The sequence below is a fragment of the Belonocnema kinseyi genome, chromosome 10 (assembly GCF_010883055.1).
Source record: "Belonocnema kinseyi isolate 2016_QV_RU_SX_M_011 chromosome 10, B_treatae_v1, whole genome shotgun sequence".
Taxonomy (NCBI): Eukaryota; Metazoa; Arthropoda; class Insecta; order Hymenoptera; family Cynipidae; genus Belonocnema; species Belonocnema kinseyi.
In genome coordinates this window covers 69212550-69239038 of record NC_046666.1, presented here as the reverse complement: position 1 = coordinate 69239038, position 26489 = coordinate 69212550, and the positions used below count along the sequence as shown (strand labels likewise).

Here is a 26489-nt window from a genome sequence, read left to right as displayed (position 1 = left end):
ATAAAAAAAAATACGTGTCTCTTATTTTTCGATGTACTACAACATATTGCAGTTTCATCAAAATCGGTGAGGGACACCTGGGATAGTTTCCTTGTAAGTCAAGTGACTGATGAGATTAGGATGTTATAAGTCAATCCAATACGATGTTTGAAACCTCCTGCGATGATGTTCTAGGTATACAATTACGGGTGGCCGCTAATGTTGGAGGTAACAACAGTCACCTCTGGGTGCTTTCTTAGAGTTACCATATTATTGTTATTAAAAACTTTTACTTGGGTGAACCCGGTTGTACATCATAGCCACGGAGCTAGCGTTGGAGGTGACAATTGTCACCTCTGGATGCTTTCTTCAAGCTACCATTTGCCACTCTACAGGTTTATAGTCGCTTGTTTCCTGATGATCAAGAAAGTTTCTTACAATGCGACAGATTTTTAATGAACCCGCCTTCTGAGCTGTTACCAATACCCTACTGACTCCTAAATGTTCAAGATGTTAAGTGCATCTTGCGTGCAAATTGCCTGTAGCCGAAATCACAATGGGATGTATAGATGCATGATTCACAATTCTCCATGTGGTCTTTACTTCATGCCTTAAATCGCTATACTTGTTGATCTTCGTTGTATAGGTTTACTGAAAATTTCGGATAAGTGGACAAGCAATGTCGATGATGTAGGCTCTTCCACCTTTTTTTCTCGCATCACGGTGTCAGGTTGATTGGCCGGGATGTAAAGACCCGTTTGGATACTAACATCCCAATATAAGATGTAATCTTCGCTTTCTGAAACGGGCTCTGGAATGTTGGTGTATAATGTCCGCTACATCATTATGCCTGTGCGTCTTTTCTCTCTGAGCCATTACGCGGCAGCCATCAATAATGTGCTCGATGAATTTGTTGATATCCCCACATAATCGGCACCGGTCAACCATGTCCTGATTTAACACGTATTTGCGATCATTCCTGGCCCTGAAAACCTTGTCCTGTAACGCAATGGCGAATCCTTCCATCTCTAGATACAGAACACCCTTTCTTAGCGAAATATTGGATGCCTCACTATCCACTTCATGTTGATCTAACGTTTTGGGGCGCTCGCCGTGGATAGCCTTCTACGTCCATTGTATTTCTAATTGCTCTATGGTTTCTGCCCTGATATTCAAGGCCCTATCTGAGGACAAATTCAAAGGCGTGCATTCAAGATCCGCTTTACAGATAGTGTTGTGAAGCGCAACATCTCGTTTGTTGTTAAAATATTCCTTCAACATTTCTACACGGACGATTCTGTTTAACTTTTCAAGGTCGGTGTTTGACCACTTGATGAGCCCGGAGGAGTATATGAGGACAGGGGTAACGTATCTGTTGGTTTTCCCAATTTTTTTGCCGAGTTGAGAAAAATCTTCATAATCAATCTAAGTCTCATAGTGAAGGCAGACGTTTGGCTCGTCTTAACTATAGTATGCTGAATACCCTTATATTCAAGAATACCCAGATATTTGTATGATTCGGCTACAAACATTGCTTCGATGTTATTTTTGAACTCGTTTTCTAACTCTGCGGTCCCTAATTCTACTCTGATTAAATTCACTGTTCGGAATTTATCTAGTCCGAACTCCATGTGGATATCGTTGGAAAACTGCTTCGTGACATCGATCACTTGCTGCAGTTTTTGAGCTGAACTAGCATACAACTTCAGGTTATCCATGTAAAGAAAATGGGTCACTTGATGACCATCCTTATTATCATAAATTCTGAATCCATGAGACATGCTGTTTAATGTTTTGCTCAAGGGGTTCAACGCTAAACAAAACGATAGTGCACTGGAGGACTCTCCTTGAAATATGCTCTTTGTAATGCGTATTGATCTAGTTATCCTTGATTGTCTATGATCAAAATACTAGATTCTTGACTCAGAAAGTCATTAAAAAAACTCATAATAAAAGTAATAGTAAAAAAGTCATAATGAAAGTCATAATGAAAAGCATGACTTAGAAAGTCAATGATGCGTGGGCAGATTTTGAGAAGTTTTAACACTTTAATCAAATAGACATGCGGCACACAAGGAAACGCTTGCTTGTAGTCAATGTATACCACGTGTAAGTTCCTTTGATACTTACGAGCTTGAGTCATGGTAATAGCGTCTATAATGACTAGATCTATACAGCCTCGTGAGTTTTTAGAACATCCTTTTTGTTCTTCTGTAAGGAAGTCATTAGCATCGCAATGAGAATATACCTTATCTGCAGTGATAGCTGTAAGACATTTATCAATTGTTGGAAGACAGGCTATCGGTCGAAATTCAGGTGGGTTTTGAGCGTCTGGTTTTTTAGGTAACATATACGTAGTGCCCTGGAGCATAAAGACGGGCATCAGTTCTGGGTGTTCAACGAACTTCTGAAAACACCCTTCCAACGCAAGATACGCACTCGTCAGGTACTTGTGCCAGAAGTTGTGCGCCATATCCGTACCTGGCGCTCTCCAGTTACTTGCCCTTTTTAAGACTGCTGAAACATCCAAAGCTGTGATGTTTGTCAGTTGAATTTCAGGGCTATTTCGTGCCCTTGCTTTCTCCACTTTGAACCACGCAGTGTCCAAATTGCATCTGTTCATTTTTCCCCAAACATCCAAACAGTAGTTAGTCATATCTTATAACTGAGAGACTCCGGAGTCTTGCTGGTTATTTTGCTTTACACTAAGTTTACGATAGAATCTTCTTTCATCTGTCTGAAAGTTTCGATTTTATCACCTGGGTGCACTATTTTTCTTGTACCGACGCAGTCTGGCAGTAAGAACATCAAGTCTCTGCCATTGTGAGTCCATAGTCTCATACAGTATTACTGGTGTTAATGTCTCGATGTGTCGAGGATGGATGATTTTAGCAACATGGTTTATCAGCTTTCTGGTTCTATTTCCTTTTTTATATTAAGTTAATTGACCCCATTTTCACCTTACTTTGCTGACATCTATATCTAACCTGATCTTCAATGGTGGATCTCGATCCCTTGCTGAGACAAAAACTGCATTTGCAGGCCTAGTTTTGCGGCCCAACGTTCTAACGGTTGCCACAGCTGCACAGTATACAAAAGTTTGCACTTCTAACGCAGTTTGTGTTGCGTTCAACTACGTAGATAAAACCTTGCTGTCGAGGTGTTCTATTAGTGTACGCAGATCACTTGTGATGTTTATTTTGGGCAAAGAGTACCATAGTGTTGGTTCTACATATCTGAACTCTAGTAAAGCATGACCAAAATTCCTTTCAAGGTGCTGTAGTTTTTCTGGAATTTTGCTATGCACATTATCGTTATTAATATCCGGATGTGGTTCTAGTGGGTCCGGTGGATGATGCTAATTATCCCTAGCACCTATGCCATCAGCTTCAATCAGTCTTCGTTGTCTACATCTTCCAAGGCGAGTTCATTAATTGAAAACTGCTATTCCACTTCCATTTTGATAGCAGCTATTTTAACAGCCGAAAGCAATCTGTTTACAGACATTGAGCGGTTCTGATCTGCCAGATTCTGCTCATTTATTTTTGTGGCTATCTCTGAGTGTTTAAGTATGAAGAGTCTATGATATTCTCTTCTCACACTTTGCCCACATTTCTCTGCCAAACAATAAAGGCGCAAAACATCTCTGTTCATATGGTATGTCCATTATCGTCGCTTTTTTGGTTTCTGAACCTCTGCTTCTGTCTCTGTTTGTATAAGTCCATCCACCTCTGGAGAATGTGGTAGTGTTGGATCATTAATAGGTTGAGGAAGAACATCAATTGCTCCTGCTTGACCGCATGACGCGGCTTCCTCTAACTGATGTTCATTGTCATTGTTTTCCACGCCAAATCAACCTGTTATTTAATCTCCATTGCTCGGTCTTCTGTCACGTGTAGATTAGTCCTGAGGTCCTTCACCTTAGCGATAAGATCTCTTAGTGCGACTTTCTGTATATTAAGATACTTTGAGCAAATTTCGTTCATAAATTGTATCCGTTTTCCATTTTCGTTTTAAACTTCGCGCTTTCGTAATAGAGACGCGCCAATTTGTCTTTCATTATGCTATCCCAATTGATGCTCTCCCGCTGTATTTCTGTAGAGGTGGTTGGCTGCAAATAGCTAATGCTAGCCAAAGCATACTCAGCAGGCACAGTTGATGTTCCACTGCTTAACGTTTATCGCAGATGTTCTTGCTGGCCAGCTGTTTGATTAGTGAGATCTACCTGACCATCTCGCAGCTCACCATCGCCACCGTCCCGCATGCTGTTGCCCCCAGCTGTGGCTCCAGGGGCGCCCCAACGATCCTCGGGAAACGACAAGCGTTTCAATATCTTTAATATACTCCCCATTATTATTTGGGTTTTGGTATTCTTCAAAATCATAAGAGGAAACCTCAAGCCCCACCGCAACACCAACGCGAGAACACCTTCGTTAGGGCTACTATAATTATTATTAGTATTAATATATTCTCCATTTTTCATTGATGGGTTTTGGTGTTCTACTTAGTCCCTCTCCTCTTCGTTATTAGCCTATTTGGCATGGGAAACCCTGTCAGTAGCAATGCTACCTCCAACATTGCCGACAAAGTCATGAGAGGAGAGCTCAAGCCCTACCGCGACATCAACGCGGAACACCTTCGGCAGGTGTTACCGAAATATAATTAAAATATATATAATTAATATTAAATAAAAAATATTATTAATATTATTATTATTATTATTATTATTGTGTATGTTAAGTAAGGCGAAATATTAGAATATAAGCAGCTGTTAAGTTAAGGATGGAACGTAAATATATGTACAGGAAGCGGAGGCCCTCAAACCCGTAATAGGGAGAGATTAAATACACAATACAATACACCACTAAAGAAATAAGCAAAAAGGCATTTTAATGTTTTTGTAAATAAATGTAAATCAGACAATACGTACATTTTCGATTTGAGAACAAAAATTTCACGAACACGAAATTACGGATATTTGAATTTAGATGTCTATTTTTTTCAATGAAAATTTTTTCTTAGAAATTCTATATTTTTTGAACTAATTCAGGTATTTGAATACTGAGCGACTTATTTAAAAATATAAAAAGTTGTTTTCACAAAAACCCTAGATTTATATCTTTTGGCATTTTTTTTTAGGTAAAAAGAATTATTTTCGGCAAATCAAATTTCCTCGTTTTTACCAAAAGGCAACGAAAGATACAACAAAATTAAGATAATATTTTGCATATCTAGAAAGTATCTAAATAATGCTTCTTGCTCTTTTATAATATCTCGCATCGTTTGCGAGAAAAATTCTAAAGTTACATTTTGGTAAAACCTAGGACAATTAAAAAATTATACATAATTTAATTCAAGCCATACGCACTATTTGAATTATTATTATTTAAAATAACGGTAGTTTTTTATTTATAAACTCTAAACGAATTCGTCTGAAACTTTGATACTTTAATAAATTGTGCTTTGAGATAAGAACTTTATTGAGAAAATGTTAAACAAAATTTATTATTTAAAGGACGAATGGAAAAATAGGGTAGCCGAAAAACTTCATTTTCAAAATTCTCTCACTTTTCCCTTGACAATTTTCCATTCTCCTTGACCAATAACATTCTCAGGTCAGCATTTTAATCTTGTAAGACTTTTAAGAAAGAAACTTTTTATAAACGAAATAAAAAAATTTCAGGTTACAAATTTATTTCACCCAAAAAAAAAGATGAGTTTTCTATGGTAATTGTAAATTTTAAACAAAATAAATAAAATTTCAACAAAATGGTTGAATTTAATCGCTTAAAATGCCTATTTAAAGGAATTAAAAGAAGACTAATTTGAACAGGGTCTTTTTAATGATGACAAAAAAAATGGTTAAAATGTTAAATTAGTAGTCCAAAATCGAGTTAACGGTATGAGTTCCAGACTCAGAAAACTGGACTGGTTACGTCATTTCTCGCAATAAAAACAGCTTTTCTGGCTGATTAATATAAATATAAAACAGAACAACTGATAAGCCTTAACGATGCTATTTCAAATTATTTCAGCGCCAAAAAGCCGTCAAATAATTAAGAGAATGCCGTTATCTCTGAATTGACGGTATTCTTGTGAATTTTTCTGTGACGTATTTGGCCGTCTATTTTGGACTTTCCAAAATTATGGCCCCCTTGCGAAATAATTCTCCACAATACTAGAGTTACCGATGTTTTGCAATAATTTTTTTTTATATTATGATTAATTTTAAAACCTGATTATGCATAAATAGTTGTATTTTTCTTTCACACTTCCATTGATACAAAAAACTCACTTTTTGATTTTTTATAGGCTCATTTTTAGTATAGAATTCCTGAAAATAAAACCATGAATCGAACGACCAAATTTGAACAGCCACCATAAAATTTACCTATTGTAATTTGAAAAAATACCCTCTTAAAAAAATCCGAAAAAGAAAAAAAAATTTGGACTAAAATAAAGAAGAGGAAAGAAAAATAAGAAAAATGAGAAAAAAGATGATACATAAAAGAAGAGAAGTAAGAGGATTTGTTTGGTTGTTTTCTTATTTGTCTTATTTTTTTAGGAGGATCTTTCTCAAATTATAATAGGAACATTTTATGTTGGTTGTCCAAATTTGGTCCTTGGATTCTTCATTTTCTTTTCAGGAACTCTATACATGAACTTGATTCTTGAACGTTAAATAGGATTTTAAATTTGGTTTTAATTTTATTTCAATTTCTTAAATTTTACTCTCATTTATACTCTCCAACTATAGAATCGATACAAAACATTCTACCCTTCATTTTAAAGTCTAAATCCAAAGTCACGCAAGACAAACTTTACGTTTCGTTCATTCATCCTGATCCTTGGCTAGTCACTAGTCAGGGCCGCCAAATAATTAGCTCTCAAATTACAAGCCAGATAACTTGAGATTTAATTAGTCTGCTTCTTAATCAAAGATAAAATTCTAAATAGCTAGATTGTAAGTAAGCGAGACAGACATACGTGCTGGTATTCACGTGGATCTTGATCACAGAACGAGACAGTTTCCTCGATATGATTTGGCGCCAGTGTCTACTATCTGCAACTCTCTGTCACGTGAATCGCATATTTACATGATTATTTAGTCTGTGATACTTTGATAAAAGAGAAGAAAATATATTGTTTATTTTTATCTCGTAACTAACGAGATTCGTACTTCGTCTATAGCATAAGCCACGCACGAGCTGACCTAGCGTAACTATAATTGAACAACTTTTTTTATATGATGATTTTGACACACTATTAGCGTTTAACGTACTCCAAAGTGTCGTTATTTTTAGTTTTTAATCTTTTAGACTGATCGAGTAACTGACTGATAATATCCTAGTCTAGTCAGGAGATTAATTTTAAAGGAGACGGACCACTTGACTTTTAATTGCATGTGAGACAGCTATATGATAAACACTGATTGATATACTAATAAAGAATTTTTCTTCTTTCCCTATTTGAAGTGTTTGCAGGAAATGATGCAAAACGACTGATTGTTTGGCATAACTTTGATTTTAGCTATGTACACGCAGATACGCAGATTTGACAATAGTGCATGTGAATTGGCCAAGTGATTATACAATATACATATCATTTTCAATTTAACAATATTAAACTTTGACAGAGTATCAACTTATCTTCAACCACCAAATTATCAGCTATTTTCCAGGGTTTTCCCCGATTTTAAATATCGAATTATGTGTTTTTTATTCTCGATTAATTAATCACTAATTATTATTGAAGAATAGTTACAAGAAATTATCTTTAATATTTCATTATGCTAGTTTATTTACAACTATATGTGTGTTACAATGTAGCCAATGTAAAATTCAATTAATATTAAAATAAATAATTTTTATAATTATAATGTTATTTTTTCGAAATTTTCAATATTTTACATGCATTTAAATTTTTGACATCTTTAGAAGATTTAATTTATTTTCGATTTTTTTCGAAACTTCTAAATGTCTCTTAAACGTACTCGAATTTTTTAATCTTGCACAATTCTAAAATATTGCATATTATCCTTCAGAACTTTAGGAAATAATTTGAAATAAAAAATAAAAATAAAAAATCATTTGATATTCCCCACGACTCTCAAGAAGATTTTTATATTCCCTTGATACCTTAAAAATTCATCATACGCTTCTAAAATTTATTTCCAAACCTTTGAAAATTCACATTTTGTTTAAAATTTTTTTGCAAACTTTTCAAATTTTAAATATATTTTTAAAAAAGACAAATTTTTAACAAATTAGTTGAATTTTCAGCCATAAAAGACTATGTTTTAATCAGTTGCATTTATAACCAAAAAAATGTTCATTTTAAATCAAATAGATTTATTTTCTACCAAAAAATATAAGTTTTCAATGTGGTTGAAGTTCTGAACGTTCAAATGAACCAAATTTTTTACTGATGACTTTGCAAACCAGGAAAAATGCTAAAAAAATTTTTAATTTAAATTGGAAATAATTTATTATTGAAAAAATAATTAAGTCGCATAATTTAATTTGCAGTTGGAACAAAAATGTTTGATTTTCAATCTGAAAATATGAATTAAAAAACAATCATTTTCAACCAATTAATTAAATTTTCTAACAAAATATTAGTTTAAGACCAAAGGCAAGTATTTGCTATGCCAAAAAGACGAATACACAATACATACAAATTTTAATTAAAAAATACATATTCAACCGAAAATGAAATTTTTACATTTTTAGTAAAAAAGATTTTAAACCAAACAACTGCATTTTTAATCTAAAAGGTAAAATTCTAATTATTCCTAAAATTTTGAAAAATTTTTCAAAAGTAAACAATTTTCTTAAAATCTTTAAGATTTTTTCAACATTTTAAGAAACGTTTTTAAAAATTTAGAAATTTTCTGTAAAAAATAAGTTTTCAGAATAAAAAGTCGTTTATAATATTTCCATAAATATTCCCTTTAAATGAATTTTTCCAAATAAAAAATTATTTAAAATTTTTACAGAAATTTTAAGACAATTTGTTTATTTTCTTGAAACCTTACATTTTCCAAAATATGAAGTGTGATTTCTGGTTCAAATTTTTATAACCGGCTAATTCCCGATTCTCTTGTTTTTTTCCCCTGACTATTTTCCAGTTACTATACACGCTGTTTAAGACCATCATTTAGAATTTTGAAATCAGCAGTTTCTGTAATTTAAAAAGCAGACTAAGCAATTTACAGTTCGATCATACATAAAATGGTACATTAATTTTTAAATTAAATAACCTAAAATTGAATAATCCCACATTGCACAATTTTCAATATTGAGGATGCCCGTTTTAATGAAGCAAAAATTCCCGGTCATTTTCCTGGTTTTTCTCAGTTTACAAAAATCGTTCAGTCTTTGAACTAAAAAAATCGAACTTTTGAAGCTGAAAACTTTTTTTATTTGAAGTAATCAAAATTGCACTACAAATTAAAAGACTCAAAGTGGAAGTCTTGAATTTTAAAATTGAACGTTACAAAATTTTGAATCCAGAAATGTTGTGGTCAAATGCTTAATAATTTACATGTTTAAAAATTTTAATTTTTATTAATTTATGAATGAATTCATGAATTTATAAATGATTAAAATTATATAATTTTAATCAATTTTAAATTAGAAATATTAAAAATTAAACGATTTAAAATTCCTTTAAACTTTTTTATACTAGACTCTTTTTATGTTAGAAGTTAAATTATTTTAATATTGATTCAGGGTGGCCGTTTTAATCAAGGAAAAAATGTCCGAAAAATGGTCGAAACCGAAAAAAAGAATGGACTAGTTACGAGGAAGTTTCGGGACTAGCCAAGCTTATGAAAAATATTTGATTACTCGAATTTTAGGATGGCAAGACACTTTGTATATTTATTGTTAACTATTTTGTTTGTATAATTTAAAAATTATTTTCATTTATATTCAGAAATTTTATCATTCGGAAATTTTCCTGTGGTGGTAATTTTATACTGTCGGATATTGTAGAATTATCAATTATTAGCAATTTTAGTATTCGGTTACTTTCTAATTCGGAATTTTTAAATTGTCGGTTATTTTACAATTTCGGGAATTTTACATGTCAAATATTTTTCCCCGGAATTTCACGGTGGCGGCAATTTTATTTTTCGTTATTTTTCAGTCATATCCAACAAATTAAAGCGCTCAAAGTGGAGTTTTTTAGAAATCTAAACTTTTAAAATTGAAGCCTAACAAATTTTTTATAAAAACGCACTAAATTCTGTGCTATCAAAATACAAAATTGAACATTTTTAGCTTTTGTCAATTAAATAGTTGAATATGATTTCTCTTTAAAAAATATAAATCCACACAATCATTTTCAATCAATCAAGTAATGATGCAAAGCATCAAATCAACGGATTTCGGATTGAATACCCTCAAATTTAAAGTGTCTCAAAATAAACAATTAAAATTGTTAATCTCTAGTAAAACAATGAAATAATCTTATTCAAAATCAAACATACGTGATTTTTGAAGGACCTACAGGGTAAAATCTTAAATAAAAAAGTAGTGTTGAAATTTGAAAAATTCGATATTTAGCTATAAAATTCTGTAGTTCATCTTATAAATTTTTCTGAATACGAAATGATATAAAATTCAAATTGACCTCTAAACGTCAGTCAGTGAAATATCACTGATTCTGAGTGGCTCGGGCAATCACTGGCTATCAGTGAAAAATAACTAAAATTGTCAGTCGCGTGACTGAATTATAGGAAAATGTTAGTAACTGATTTAAGTTTAGAGAGTGAAATTCAGTAATGTCAAATTTCAATCGCTTTTAACTGAATAATTGCAAATGTAAAGTACTTAAAGTCTTCTGTACAAACAATTTTTAAATTTGAATTAATTCATTATTTCATTCGTTCAAATTCAGAAGACTTATAATTGAGCACATTCAATATAAAAAATTATATTTATTGATAATATTAATAATTTTGCAACAGATGTAAAGCCTTCAACCATAAGTTATACCATTTGTAGCTGGAATGAATTCCAAAATTAATTTCAAAATAAAATAGTAACATTACATATATTTTTAAACTTTCTCAAGGATATTTTTTTAAATAACTTTTAACGTAATAACCTAAAAAATATTACATTTATTTTTACGGTAAAAAATTTTCTGTTAGTTCAGAAAGTCGTATTTACCTGAATTATTAAAGAGCACAAACTACCCCATAGAGCAATATATAAGTATGACTCATATATAAACGTGAGTCATGAATATTCACATATGTAGGCCATATTTAAGTTAGTTAAAAAAGGCATATTTAATATAGTTAAAAAAGGCATACCTTTTCTAACTTTTTAAATGTGAATTAAGAAACAGAAAATTACCATAAATATTTTTTTTGTTTAATTTGTCTAATTGCAAAAATTATAGGTAAGAGATATTATGAAAACAAAAAATGAACAACAAAAAATTACTATTCAAAAAATATTTTTAATTTTTATAGAGAATGTAAATACCTAATATTTTTTTAATAAAGACTGATATTGAATTAATCTTTCGACCTCAATTTAATCACTTCTTCCGTTGCTTCTTTTTGCGATTGTCTTATCATTCTACAACGCAGTTTTTGTACGAAATGATAAAAATTATACAAATAACTTTTTCTACTCGAAGATAAAGTGAACAAAATAAAAATACTGGTTCCAGTTTTCTGATGAAATTAGTATACAATTTTTAGACAGTTGGAAAATAGCCAATATTATTTCGATTACATCAGTAAAGAATTATTTTTATAAAACTTGAATAATGATAATCAAATGAGACCAATTTTCTGACGAGTTTATGCGATAGGGACAGGAATAATTCGCAGCTTTATAATTGGTTTTATGTAATTTATCGATCTCTCAATTAACATGACAAACAGACAATAAATATTACATTTTTCTTGCATCATCTTTCATTTTAGGATTGAATGATTTAATTTTGAGATTAAATTTTTTTGTTTCAGACTGCTCCCACAAAAGGCACTTCTAATCTAACATTCCGCGGACAGATGGACAGGCGGCGGCCACCGTTTCTCAGGGGCACGTCAAAGGTCAAAGAGGTAAACGTTTTATCTGTCGCTAACAAAAATATATGGATAAGAATTTGCGGAATTTTAAGTGATTCAAAACAACAAGCAAACACAATTTTTGGGCAAACAAAAATACAAATACATAAATTCAAAAAAGGAGGAAAATCTCTAAAAGCAAAAGAGGATAGAAAAATACAGTCACTATCTTAGTTTTTTATCATGTAAACTTTTTTTCTGATTTTTGTATTTTTAATAAAACATTGGTATTTATGATTTTCTTATTTTAGATTATTAAATAAACTGCTTGAAGGTACTTTCCAATAGAATAAATATGAAAAACCTTGCTTTTTAAAACTTTTCGTTTTGTCCATGATTCCAAAAAATTATTGCGAATGTTTTATGTGTACAATTCTCGATAAAAAAACAAGGAAGTAGAATCATATTTTAGAAAAAGAATGTTGAGCAAGATAGAATTTTTTTAAATACCAACAAAAGTTAAGTTTTTTTATATCTGGTTAATGATATGCTTATTCATAATTTTTTCACAAATAATTTTCATAAAACTAATTCTGTATGAAAAAAAGAAACACACCAATATTTTTGGATGTAACAAAATGTTTAAACTTAGTTCTTAGACTATTTGAAAATTTGAATGGAGACATTTTCTTCAAATAATTATTTTATTTATCAAATTTAAAAATTGTACTATTTTTGTTGAAATTTCAAAAAATTCTAACGTGGTCATAAATTAATTTTTCTCAAATTTGATTTCATAATATTATTTTTTATCGAAAATTGTACACGTACAAAATTGGCAATAATTGTTGCACACACAGAAACCAATACATAGTAAATGGACAGCCCCTTAACTTTTAAATTTTCAAACTCAACCCTTACAAACAATTTTAAGTACAAATAAATAAATTCCTTCTGGCCCAATCTTTGTTTACAAAATTTTTAAATTGTCAAAGGATAAAAAATATATTTATTGAACAAAAATTTAGTTTGATAAGGAAAAATCGTTTTCTTCCAGTTCAATGGTTGAAATATAAACTAATTAAAGTTTCTAAAAAATGAATAATAAAGTTTCAGTATTTTAAAAGTTGGCGCACTAAATAAAACCTATACTACCGCTACTATCGTCAATATTAGGAACTACGGCAGTAAACAAAAGTGACAGATGACAGCTAGAGACGCTAAAAGCTAACCTTTTTAACAGCTGTCACTCAAAAAATGCATTTTTCTAATAAATGCAGTAATTTCAAAACATATTTTTTTATTCATTAGGGAAGTGAAAGTGCACCGATTTCATAATGTTAATTTATGTTCCGATTTTATTCTTAATTATTGGACTTATTGTCCATTGTGCATCGAAAACAACTATTCTTTAGAAATGAGTTTTTGAATGAAAGTGGGAAAGATTATGCACACTTAGGGCAAGGTATATCAATTATTGGATTCTTAATTTATTTGTAAACATTTCTTTTGTATTGGATCACCCAACAAGTTTCATTTTTATTACTAGCCGGTTTTGTTTCGCATTATTAATACAGCTAATTTTATTGTTGCTATTATTTTATTTTTGTATTAGACAAGGGCGGATCCAAAGAAGCCCCCCCCCCCCCCCCCCCCCCCCCCCCGAGATTTATGAAACCGCATATAAAATTTGAAAATTTCCGCAATTTCAGGAATGTATTTCCTTGATTTACATATCTGACTATTGTTTATGAATCTTAAGAAATTAAATAGATTTTCAAACAAGATATTTATATATTTTAACTAAGGAAAGATTTTTATTTTAAATAAAAAATAGTTGAATTGCACCAAAAAATAAGAATTTTTTACAAAATACGTAAATCCTTAAAAAAAAAGATGTTTTTAGGCCAATACAGAAAAGAAATGTCCAAAATGTAGAATTTTTAATTCAAATAAGATACATTTTCAATCAAGCAGAATAATTTTTACTATAAAAGACGAATTATCAACAAAAAACATCAATTCTGAAACAAATAGTGGAATTTTTAAGCTAAAAATACGAGAGTTCCAGAAAAAATTGAATTTTCTCAAACAATTACATTGTAAAAGAAAATCACAAAATTTTCAACGAAGAATATTAATTTTCTACAAAAAAATACAAATTTTCAACAAAATAAATCGATTTTTAACCAAACGATTCATTTTCAACCAAGAGGATGAAAAAAGGACAAAACAGTCGAATTTTCAACCCGAAAATATAAATTTTCAACAAAAAAGTTAATTTTCAACCAAACAGATGAATTTTCAACTAAAATGATAAATCTTTAACCAAAAAAAGTGAATTTTTAATCAAGTAGTTAAAATTTCAACTAAGGAGTTTAATTTTCAAACTAAAAAGATGAATTTTTAACACAAATTGTACCTCATGCAAGACAAAATAGAAAAATGTTTGCCCTACATCCCCCAATTTTCAACCAAAAACATCAATTTTCTACAACGAAGATTAATTTTTTACCCAAAAAGACGAGTTTTCAACAAAACAGTTGAATTTACAATCCGAAATGACGAATTGAAAAAAATTCATGAAATAGTTGAATGTTCAACCAAAAAGATGAAATTTTAACAATATACCAGATTTTGCAACCAACCAGTTGCATTTTTTACCAAAAAGTATGAAATTTTAACTAAAAGAGAATAATTTTCAAAGAAAAAACTCATTTTATAAATAAAAAAAATTGAGTTTTTAAGCTGAAAATATTATTTTTTATAAAAAAAAGTTAATTTCGAACCAAATAGTTAAATTTTTTAACAAATTGTAAAATTTTTAAGTCAAAATGCGACTTTTCAATAAAGCAATAGTAGTAAACTATATAATCCTTCTCTTGAATTTCCTGTTCGGTCTGGATCCAGTTCTTTGACTTGTTTAAAATTTCCTAAAGATTGCTCAAGCTTGGCAAGCAGGCATTAATAAAAGAATAAAAGATTAAGTTTCTACCAAGAAGATCAAATTCCAACTAGATAGTTGAATTTTCAACTGAATAAGATAAATTTTCAACCAAATAATTGAATTTTCAACAAAAACAGAACACGTCTTAACCAAAAATGAAATAGTTCATTTTCAGTTATAATAATCAATGAATTTCAACGAAAAAAATTGACGAGTTTTCAACGAAAAAGTATATTAGAAAAATTTTATATTGATATATTTTATATATTTATATTATTTATACTTTAAGTAAATAATAAAATAAATTTGCAACCAAAAATGGATTTTTAACAACAAAATTAATTTTTAACAACGCAGTTCAACTTTCAACCAAGTGATAAATTTCAAATAAAAAATTTAATAGTAAACTTTTTAACAAACAGAATGAACTTTCAGTCAAAAGTATTTGAATTTTCTTATCAAGTTCTATTAATTCACTTCGTATTTAAGTGAAGTCTGCAATATGAAAGTGATTTTCAAACTTATTATGTTTACACTCGAACTTGGATTTCCGTAAACTTGATTTGTGCACTCAGAGAATTGACGGCCCCTAATCGGTTACTGCAGGACGTTTATATTTTTAATTCCAATAGAATTAACAAATTATTTAAAATGAGATTTAAAAAAAATTGCAGCCAGGCAAAGGTCGAAGCGAAAAAATGGATACTAGACTCACAGGGGCTGCTGGAAACAGTGATGGGGAAAGGATTAGTGACGAAGATCCGGCAGCTGATGGATTATTAAGACAAAATTATGAATTGCGTCATCGACTTGAAGAAGAAACTGCCAGTTACAGAAGACGTCTCGATACATATCGACAAGCACAACAACATCAAGCTGCACTTGTATCTCGTTTACAAGCCAAAGCAAGTACCAAAACTGATTTTCAATTTTTCTTATCAATACATATCAAATAAGAAGAAAAACTTGCAACTGAATTAAATAAATTAAAATAGTTGAAGTTACTTTCAACACAATCTGAGTCCATGAAGAATTATTTGTAATATCTAGAGTTAAACATGTATCATTCTTTTAATGTAAAATTTTAATCCTAGGTTTTACAATATAAGCAAAGGTGTTCCGAATTAGAAAATCAAATGGTAGAATCGCTTCCTGCCGATATAATAAGACTGCCATCTTCTTCAGCGAGAGGAAGTTCTGCTTTGGATGCTGCCCAGCAAACTCTTAGGGAATTACGAGAAGAGCAAATTCATGACTTAGAAACAGCTTTAAAAAAATTATCTGAAGAGAGAAGAAGGTAAAAATCAGGAACAATAGAATTATCATTAGTGTCTTTTGTTTAAAATATTCAGGGGATTCCCAATGCAATTTTAGTCCATTAAAAAATTAACATCTACATTAGGTGGTCTAATTTTTTTCTAATCTCCATGCACATCGCCTCCAAATTTGTCAGAATCCACATAAAAGTAAATTCAGTTTTTTTTCATATCTAGATATCATATTTAGATATTTATTTTTGTACCATATTTCACAATCAGCCTTAGAATATGAATAAAAAATTATTGTTTAAATATTACCCCCATAAGTATCTTTTATAGGGTCCCAAAAAATCGTATGAGAAAAAGTACATACATTTTTTAAACAATTTATTATTGTTTACAGCAATTTTCTCTTAGAATAGAGTTAATTAGTCGGTGTTTTCCAAATTTATCAACTTGTTTCAAACTTTTCAGTTAGAGGGAGGAAATAATTAATTTAATTCAAAATAAATAGTTTTTTGAACGAGTTATCCTTATTTAAAATAATATTCTCTTGCAATAATACTAGAAAGTTGCATTGTTTTTGTAATTTCCCACTTTTAGTCTACTTTTTCATTAGAGACAGATAATAATTAATTTAAGTTAACAAACGTAATGGTCAAAACAATTTATTATAATGCTCTTTGAATAATGATAGTTGCGATTTTTTCTGAAATTTAACAAAAATTGTTTAATCTTATTATTATTTCTGAAATTTTCAGATTTTCTTTGACTTTTTAGTCAGGAACAAATGATACATATTAATATTAATTTAAATAAAAATTATCTCAATAACTACTTCGAAGAAAATTGACATTTAATATGGTCCATATAGAAAATTTAAAGAATATTTCAAATATCTGTTTTATTTCCGGAAGACATATTTACTTATATTTATTTTTTTAATTTCGATTACAATAAAATTCGATATTTGGGGATTCGATTGGTTGCCTTCTTGTTTTTCTTTCCTCTTTTCTTTTTTTTTGTGTGTAAAAATTTGTTTATAAGAGATATGTTTTTAAAGGGGACCTTTTATTTAAATTACAATAGGAGCATTTTATGATGGTTTTCCAAATTTTTGTCGTTCAATTCTTGGTTTTATTTTAAGGAATTCTATACATTAATTTATTTTTTAATTGATAACAGCTAAAAAATCGAATCAAAGTAAAAAAAAATACAGAAAAAACGAAACTTTCTAGCAATTATGTGAGCGAAGACAGTTATGAAGAATAATAATTTATTTAAATAATTATATTTGCTCAATTTCATTAACTTTTATGAACTCACTCTGAGTGAAAACTGGACAAAAAAATGAAAGTTTCAGAAATAATCGCAACTTTTTAACATTATACAAACAGAATATTTTCAAAAATAATAATAAATTCTTAAATGAATGATGTTTACTAAATTTAATTGATTTTTGCCTCGCTCTGACTGAATGTTAATCGGAAAAGCCATGACTTTCTAACTCTATTCTAACAGAAAGTTTTCAAAAACAATAATAAATAACTTAAACAATAATTTCAACTAAAAACAGTAATAAATTGTTTAAATATTTTACAAAAAGATCTAATTAGTAGAAATTTCTATTTAAAAAATCGCAAGAAAATCATAATCATTGTCAAAAACTCGAAAAATCAAATTTTTCAAATACGGTTTTTTTTTGGACCCTATAAAACAAACTTATCGAGATATTTTAAAAGTAATTATTCATTTTTATTTCATAGCTAATTTTAAAGAGAAATATTGATTTTCAAAAAGATTCATCTAATATTGACGATTCTGAATAAAATGTACAGAGACGTTTTTTTTCTTATTTGTCTTTTTTAACGCTTCTAGAGCTTCTAGATTTTTTTCATTTTGAGGTCTTCAGAACAAATTAAATTTCACCTATATAAGCACAAATAAAGAATCTGAAAAATAGTACAAATTAGGCATAGTTTGAAGATTAAAAGTCAAAAATAACATTCACCATTTTTCCAAAACTATGCGATTGCAATTTTGTTTATTCTTTTTCGACTCCGCCCAACCCTAAGATATTAATAAATTCATTTGAAATTTTATATACGATATAAGGAATCAAAAAGAAAAATTTGCAATGCTGAGCCGTTTTCAATCTGTAAATTTTCTTTTCGAAACCATCTTGTTTTATAGCCCTGAATATATTATTTTTAAAAAATTGCAGGAAATTATTGTTTTGGGTTTACCTCGTAATTATTTTATTATGTTTATCTTGGATTACTAAGATAGCTACGTTTTTCGATAGTGGTACCAGTACTTTTTTACTCATTGAATTTTTTTGTGTGCAAAATTCAACTTATTTTTCAAATAATTACCAAATGAATATTGATGTATTCAATTTTTGATTTATTTATATCTCGTGAATGAATAGAGATAATTGAACCATTATTTTAATGAAGCTTAAATCTTTATATTATTTAGTTAAATAATGAAAATTGTAAAAGTTCAATTTGTTAAAGTTATCAACTTTTTTTTAACAATTGCTAATAAAACTATGTTCTCGGTTTCAAGCAAGAATGAGATAGAAGTATCTTTATGCGTAAAACTTCATTGATTATATTTTTAAAAATCAGTATCTAACCTTTTATATTAAGGAAATTATTAATGTTTTTCTGATGACGCGCGGCCTTCAAGGCGCTTGCAGAAAAACATTAAAAATTTCCTTAATATAAAATATTACTGACTTTTTTTATATACTCAGTGACGTTTCACGCATAAAGAGAATTCAATCTCATTGTTACGTGAAACCGAGAACAGATTTTTATTTGCAACTGATTAAAAACAATGTTTATAAATTAAAGAAATTAAATTTTACAACAACTTTCATAATTTAATTAAAATTATAAAGATTTAAGCTTCATTCAATAGAAAATGTTTCAGTTATCTCTATTCGTTTGCGAGATATAAATAAATAAACAATTGAATACGTCAGTATTCAATTGGCGATTATTTGCAAAATAAGCGGAATTTCGCACACAACAAAATATAAGGAATAAAAAAGTACGTGTACCGCTATCGAAAAACGAAGTTTCCTTAGTGATCCGAGAGAAAGAATTTTTAGGTGGCCCGATTCACTTATTTTGACCCTATTATAAATACTGAAGCTGAAATTCTACCTTTAAGCTCGTATATTTAGGTGCGACAAGCTCTTGCAATTAAACACATCCCTGAAAGATCAGCTGGAAGAATCTCATCAAACAAATGAAACACTCACAAACGATCTCCAAAAGCTGAGCAATGAATGGGATTCGATGAGAGAGGAATTAGCAATTAAAGAAGAAGAATGGAAAGAAGAAGAACACGCTTTTAACGAATATTATACTTCGGAACACAATAGATTACTAAATTTATGGCGCAACGTTGTCTCCGTGAAAAGACTCTTCTCTGAAGTTAAATCATCAACTGAGAGAGATCTCTCAAAATTGCGAAACGAAATAAGCATTGCTTCCAATTACATGGTTTCGGCATGCACCAGTACGAAATTTGCAGTTAAAATGCAAATGGCAGCAGGACAATCAATGGTCACTACAATTTTATATAATTTTTGTGATTAATTAAGGTATTTTATTTTAAAAATTATTACTAATTTTTATTTTCTAGGTTCCTCAGCCATTCCAGCAAATTCAAAATGTGTCTGACTTGAGAGTGGAAATTGCATCTTTGAGGCAGCAATTCGACTTGGCTCAGGGTGAAATTCGAATGAAGGAAGAGAGAATTAATCAGTTGTTGAAGGAAGTTCATTCCTTGGTGAGAATTTGTAACTGCAATTTATTCAATTTTAACAAAATTGTCAAAAATTCGTGAATAGTTTAAAATATATTTAAATATTTTAAATCCTGAGTGGCTATCGTAATCGAGGAAAAAAATTGCCGGTTATTTCCCGGTCCGCAAAAATTTGTCACAGTCATTGAAATTCAAAAATTCCAACTCTTGAGATCTGAATTTTTTTATTTTAAGTAATCAAAACTGAACTGAAAATTAAAACATTCAGAATGGAAGTCTTGAATTTTAAAGTTAAAAATTTTTTTATTCAAACGTTAAGTAATGTACACGTATAAAATGTATGCTCTTAACACTTTTTAAGTGAACAATTTCAAATTAACAGTCGTTAAGCTGCAAAATTTAAAATTTTTAACTTCTGTCAACTGAACAGTTTAAAGTTTTCTGTATAAAAAATACAAATCCATACTGGAACGTTTAACTCTCTTTTGAACAAATATTTCTTAAATTAGAAGTTAAATTATTTTTATTTAAAGTCGTTTTAAATGAATAATTGTTCATTTGTTATTTATACATAAAAATTTAACATTTTTACTTGCAAGTTAAAAATTTATCAATGGAACAGTGAAAATTATAACGTTCAAACTTAAAATTTAGCGGAAAAATTGAAAAATTCCGAAAAAGAAAATTGCAAATAAAGAAAAAAATTCCAATTATGATATTCCCAAATCTAAACAATTAAATTTTTAAAAAGAAATTAATACATATGTTAACCAAATAACATTATTTTATTTATTATTTTGTTACTTAAGCATTTTTCTATTTTTTTTATTCGAGAATTTGATTATTCGTGAATTTCTCTATGGTCTGTGATTCTACAGTGTTTCATATTTTACTATGTCGGGAATTTTATTATTCTGGAATCTTTAATTGTCAGTCTCTTCTAATTTCGGAAATATTATATTTCTAACTTTTATTTTTCGGACGTTTTCCAAATGACTGAAAATTTATTTTTGGATTTTCAGGCGTCCCTGAAAATTCATATATTTTATTAGAGCTTTAATTTTTGTTGTTGTTCAAAATGCAACTTTTTGGTTGAAAGTTAATCTTTTTTGTTTTTAATTTATTTTTCTGGTTGAAGATTCATAATTTTAGTTTCAAATTCTCCTCTCTGGTTGAAAAAATAACTATTATGTTGAAAATTCGTTTTTTTTTCTGTTTGAAGATTCATCATTTTAGTTGAAAATTGGTAGATTTCACGTTAAAATTTTATCTTTTTGAATAGAAAATGCAACTGTTTAGGGAAAATTAATTTTTTGAGTTGAGAATTCAACTTTTTTGTAAAAATTTATCGTTTTGGTAGAATTCAACTTTTTTTTACTGAAAATCTTTCCAGGTTGAAAGTTCAGCTACTTTTTTGACGGTTGAACTACTTTTTGTTAAAAATTCATTCCTTTTGTTTTTTAACTAAAAATTTAAGTATTCAATTTTATGCTGAAAATTTAACTTTTTTATTGAAAATTCAACTGTTTGGTCGCAAATTAATTTGTTTGGGTTGATAATTCAACTATTTTGTTGAAAATCGATCTTTTTGGTAGAATTAAACTCTTTTTTACTTAAAATAAAAGTATTTCTTTTTTGAAAATTTAAATACTTATTTTAAAGTTGAACTTCTTTATCAAAAATTCATTCTTTTGGTTGAATATTGACCACTTTAGTTGAAAATTGATCTCTTTGGATATAAATCTAACTATTTTGTTGAAAATTCTTTTTTTTGGGGGGGTTCAAAATAAATTTTTGAACTGAAGATTTTATTACATATTCCATTTTTGGCTTAAAGTTTATATGTTTTATTTAAAAATTAATGTATTTTGTTGAAAATTTGTCTTTTTCGTTTGAAAATTCATCTTTTTTGGTAGAAATTAAATTCTTTTGGTTAAAAAGTTTTTTGTTCAAGAATTCAACTACTTTGTTAAAATGTTGTTCTTTTATTACATATTTCATTGATTATTCATCTTTTTGGGATGGAAAGCCAACTACTTGGTTAAAAGTTAAACTAATTTTTTTAAAATTGAATTTTTGTTGTTGAAAATTCATCACTTTAGTTGATAATTGGCTTCTTTGGTTGAAAATATAACTTTTTAAAACTTTTAACTATTCAAATTTTAACGTTAAAATTTGTTAATCGTTTAATTTTTAACAGATTTAGAACCATCTTATAAAATTATTTATCATTCAGTTTTTAATATTGGAACTGCAGTTTAAATTAAAAAATCATTAATTAATTTATATTTACAGTTGATCAACTCAAAACCCTCTTTATAGCACAAATTCAATTTCAAACCCTTTTCATTTTTCACTGTAATTTCCCGGTTTTCTTGTTAAAAAAAATGCCTGGCCATTTTCCAAAACAGCGGCCACCCTAAAATCTTTGTGAAATCTTGTTCGCTTATTGAGAGATTTTTTTTTCGTTTCAGGAGGAACGATGTGGAGAGGCAGAGTCAGGTGTGAATCAGGCCTCACGAATGCAAGAAGATGTAGAAATTTTACAATCCGCTCTAAGGGAAATCGCTCATGCCGTCATCCAGGATGCAGAAACTCGAAATGCAGAAAGTAGTCAACCTCCTCCTCATGTCCACTTGTCTCCTTCTGTTCCAATTCCACAGAAATCTCCAAAGCGTGGGGCCAGATCTACTGCCACTCCTGCTTTTGCAGAAAGTACTATTAGTGCGGTCCAAGCTGCTTTACATAAATATCAACTGACCATCCACGAACTTCAGGTAAATGATATATCAAATTGAATCAAGGATTACAAGATTACAGGCCTGGATATCAAGGATTACAGGCCTCATAGTCACAAATTAAAAAAATTCAAGTTAAATTCAAAATAATTCAAATAAATTAGAAACAAAAATTTTTAATGAAAAAATTGATTGATTTCCATTAAATTGAATGAATTTATAAGAATTTAAGGGAAACGAGAAGAATTCGATGAAATTCATGAAAATTCAAGATAAATTAAAACATATTCAAATAAATTGAAAACAAATTTAATGATGTGACTAGTGACTACAAAACAATTCAAAATAATTTAAATGAATTAGAGACATTTTTGTAAATTGAAAAAATCCATTTATTGAGTGGATTTATAAAGGTTTAATATATAAAAGGATTTAATCAAATTCATAAATAATGAAGCTGAATTAAAAAAGGAAATCGAGTAAATTTAACATAATTAAATGAATATGAAAAAAATGAAACCCATTGACTTAAGTAGAATTTAGTAAATTTAAAAAGAATTAAAGTGACTTTAAAAACTTCAAGGGAATTCCAAAAAATTTTAAAGAATTCAGGGTAAATTAATAAGTATTTAGAGTGAATTAAAAAATATTCAAATCACTTTAAATCTTTGAAAACCTTACTAATTTTTAACTAAAAAAAAAAATGACTAATGACAACAAAACAATTCAAAAGAATTTAAATATACTGGAAAAATCGAAAATATCCATTTATTTCAGTAAAATTTAAGTGAATTTAGAAGAATTGAAGGGAAATGCGAAGAATTCGATTAAATTCATCAAAATAATCAAGCTGAATTTAAAGAGCAATCAAGTGAATTGAAAATAATTTAAAAATATGAAAAAATTCTTTGAATTCAGTATGTTTGAAATAAGTTCAGAAAAATTAAAAGGGCATTCAAAAGCATTTGATGAAATGCCTACTTCAAGATGAACTAAACGTTTGTTTAAAATCCATTTATTAGAGTAAAATTGAGTGAATTTAGAAGGATTTCAAAGAATTTGAAAAAATTCAGGATGAATAAATAAGAATTCAGGACAAATTCCAACAAAATTCATCCTCACTTCTTGTGAAATCAGTTAAAAATTTCTTTGGTATTTTCTTAAATAACCTATAATTATTCAAATCCCTTAAAATCTTTTGAAATCTCTTGAAATTTGTTAAAAGACCAATTATATGAAAAAAATGTAATTAAAAATAATCCATTAAATTAGGAAAAATTCAATAAATGTAGAAAAATTCAAGTGAATTGAAAAAATCAAAAGAATTCTAAAGAATATAAAAGAATTCAGGGTTAATTCCAAAAAGTAATTTTAAATCTCTTCAAATCTTTGAAACCCTATAAAAAATACCTCACTTCTCATAAATAAATTCTCTGAAATCCACTAAAATGTTATAAAATCCTGTGAAATTCTATGATATTTTCTGAAATCCTGTAAAATATTTGTAAATGCATTGAGAGTCTTAAAATCCCTTAAAATCAATTAAATCCTCGGAAATCTCCATATATTTCGAAATTATAGAAAATTCATTATCTTAATATATTTCAAAGGCTTTGAAATCTGTTCATATTAATGAAATATATTAATCATTTCTCGGAATCTTTAAAAATACCCTGAAATATTTCAAAATAATGTAAGAGAATTAAGAAACAAGTATAGACCTGAACTGAATAGTGATCAACCCATGAGTTAATTTGTTAAAAGAAAGTAACTAATAGTGATTGTGTGGCAGCCCTGATTATTTTTTCTGTTACTTCTTGCAGAAATTCCCTGATTTTTGCTATTTTCTTCAAAATGCCTGACTTTTGAAAGCTTTGATCTTATTATAAATTTTTGTAAGGTTACGTTATGGGTTGCAAAAAGGGTAACATAGGGACCGAATCTTGAAAATAGGGTACTTTATGGATCTGAACTGAATATAGAGTACAATAAGGAATATAGGGACCGGTCTGTGAAGCTTGAAATTATTTCAAGTTTTATTTTTACTCTGTAATAGTACAAAATAAATTATCATTATTAGGTGAAACTACAAACGAACAAAGAACAATTATCCCTTAGCCGTAAACAATGTGAAAGCGCAGAAGAAAACTCTCAACAACTAGAGGGGAAAGTTACAGAAATTATGTCGCAACTTGATTCAAGCAGATCTCAATGTCTGCAACTTAATCAAGAAAAAGATTTGTTACAAAAAAGTTTGGATGCAGTCCGATCCGAGAAAAATGCACTGGATCGAAATAGACTTGAAATCACCAACATGGTAAATATTTCATCTATAATGTTATTATAAATTCCCTGTTCGTGATTTTCATGTATAAGTTGCTTTACTTTTTTTAAATATTTCACAGATCGAAACACTAAATACCGATTACGACAAGTTGCAAAAGGGACACAATAAATTACAAAAATTGTGTGAGAACCTTGAAGACGAAAAAATGTTCCTTCAAGATGAACTTGGAAGAGTCAGCAAAGAAGCAGAACTGAGGTCAATTTTCTATTTTAATTTAACAATATTTCAAATTTTGATTTTTTTAATTTTCCGTATCTTCTGATGTTTACATTCCCGGTTCGCACAGAATGTTAAAGCCATTGAAATAAAAAAATTAAATTAAGAAATTAAAGCACTCAAGGTAGAACTCTTGAATTTTAAGTTTGTAAAATTGAAGTTTAAACCAATTTTAATTAATTAATTTTTATTAAGACGCTGAATAATTTACATATATAAAATAGAAGCTTTCAACACTTTTTAACTACAAAATTTTGATTATGTGCAATTAAATTGCAAAATTTTTTATTTTACAATTTTATAAATTGAAAAATTCAAACATTTCAGGCTAAAAATGGATAAAAATGTTCGAAACAAAAATCTATAAAAATCTGAAAAATTAAAGGATTTTCCTCTTCCAATTCAGCAAAAATTAAAATAAAAATGGTCTCCGTTCCAAGACGATACACACCTTAAAAACAAACAAATTCTCTCTTTCAATTCATAAAAAATTGAGAGTCAAAATTTTCTCCCCTCCAAATAAATAAAAATCTGGTTAAAAAAAGAACTCGAATTCAGAAAAAAATTGAAAATAAAAATTCTTCCTCTGATAACAGTAAAAATGTTAAAAAGAAAAAATGGCTTCTTCCAAATTAGAAAATAAAAACAGAATTGCATAAAATATTGAAAATAAAATTTTTTCTTTCCAACTCAATACGAAAATTAAAAATAAACACCTGCCAATTCAACAAAAATTAAAAACTAAAATCTCTTCGTTTCAAACTAAATAAAAATGTAAAGAACAAAAAAGTTCCTCTTTTTGAATTGGAAAAAGATTAAATACAAAAATGTCTTCCCTTTCTTTTGAATTTAGAATTATGAAGTTCAAATTTTTTTATACATAAATCCTTTTCAATTATATTATTTTGATTCCAATTTGTTTTAAATTAATGATTATCTTATCTTTATTCACACATACAACATTTCCACTGATGAATACATTTTTTTTTAATGGAACAATTAAAATTGTAACCTTCAATTTTTTAATTTAGCACTGAGCTTTTGACGAAAAAATATTTGAATGGGATTTGAAATAAAATAAAATCGTTAAATTATCGATGTATTAATTTCAAATTATTATAAAATTGTAAATAGTTTATAAATTATATAAAATAATATAAAATTTATAATTTATTTTATATAAATT

At 28.7% G+C, this 26489-nt stretch overlaps 1 protein-coding gene across 2 annotated transcripts in view; it reads left to right on the top strand.

Moving 5' to 3' along the window:
• Positions 1-26489, top strand: part of LOC117181947 (rootletin) — a 99824-nt gene that overhangs the window by 41570 nt on the left and 31765 nt on the right. The window contains exons 2-9 of one of the 2 annotated variants that reach the window (XM_033374973.1): positions 11972-12067; positions 15635-15865; positions 16055-16257; positions 19416-19800; positions 19880-20026; positions 22477-22779; positions 24821-25057; positions 25146-25282. In XM_033374973.1, coding sequence (XP_033230864.1) covers positions 11972-12067; positions 15635-15865; positions 16055-16257; positions 19416-19800; positions 19880-20026; positions 22477-22779; positions 24821-25057; positions 25146-25282 — 1739 coding nt within the window. Of the gene's footprint in view, positions 1-11971; positions 12068-13250; positions 13479-15634; positions 15866-16054; positions 16258-19415; positions 19801-19879; positions 20027-22476; positions 22780-24820; positions 25058-25145; positions 25283-26489 lie in introns of those variants that run through there. The other variant, XM_033374974.1, reaches the window with a different exon arrangement.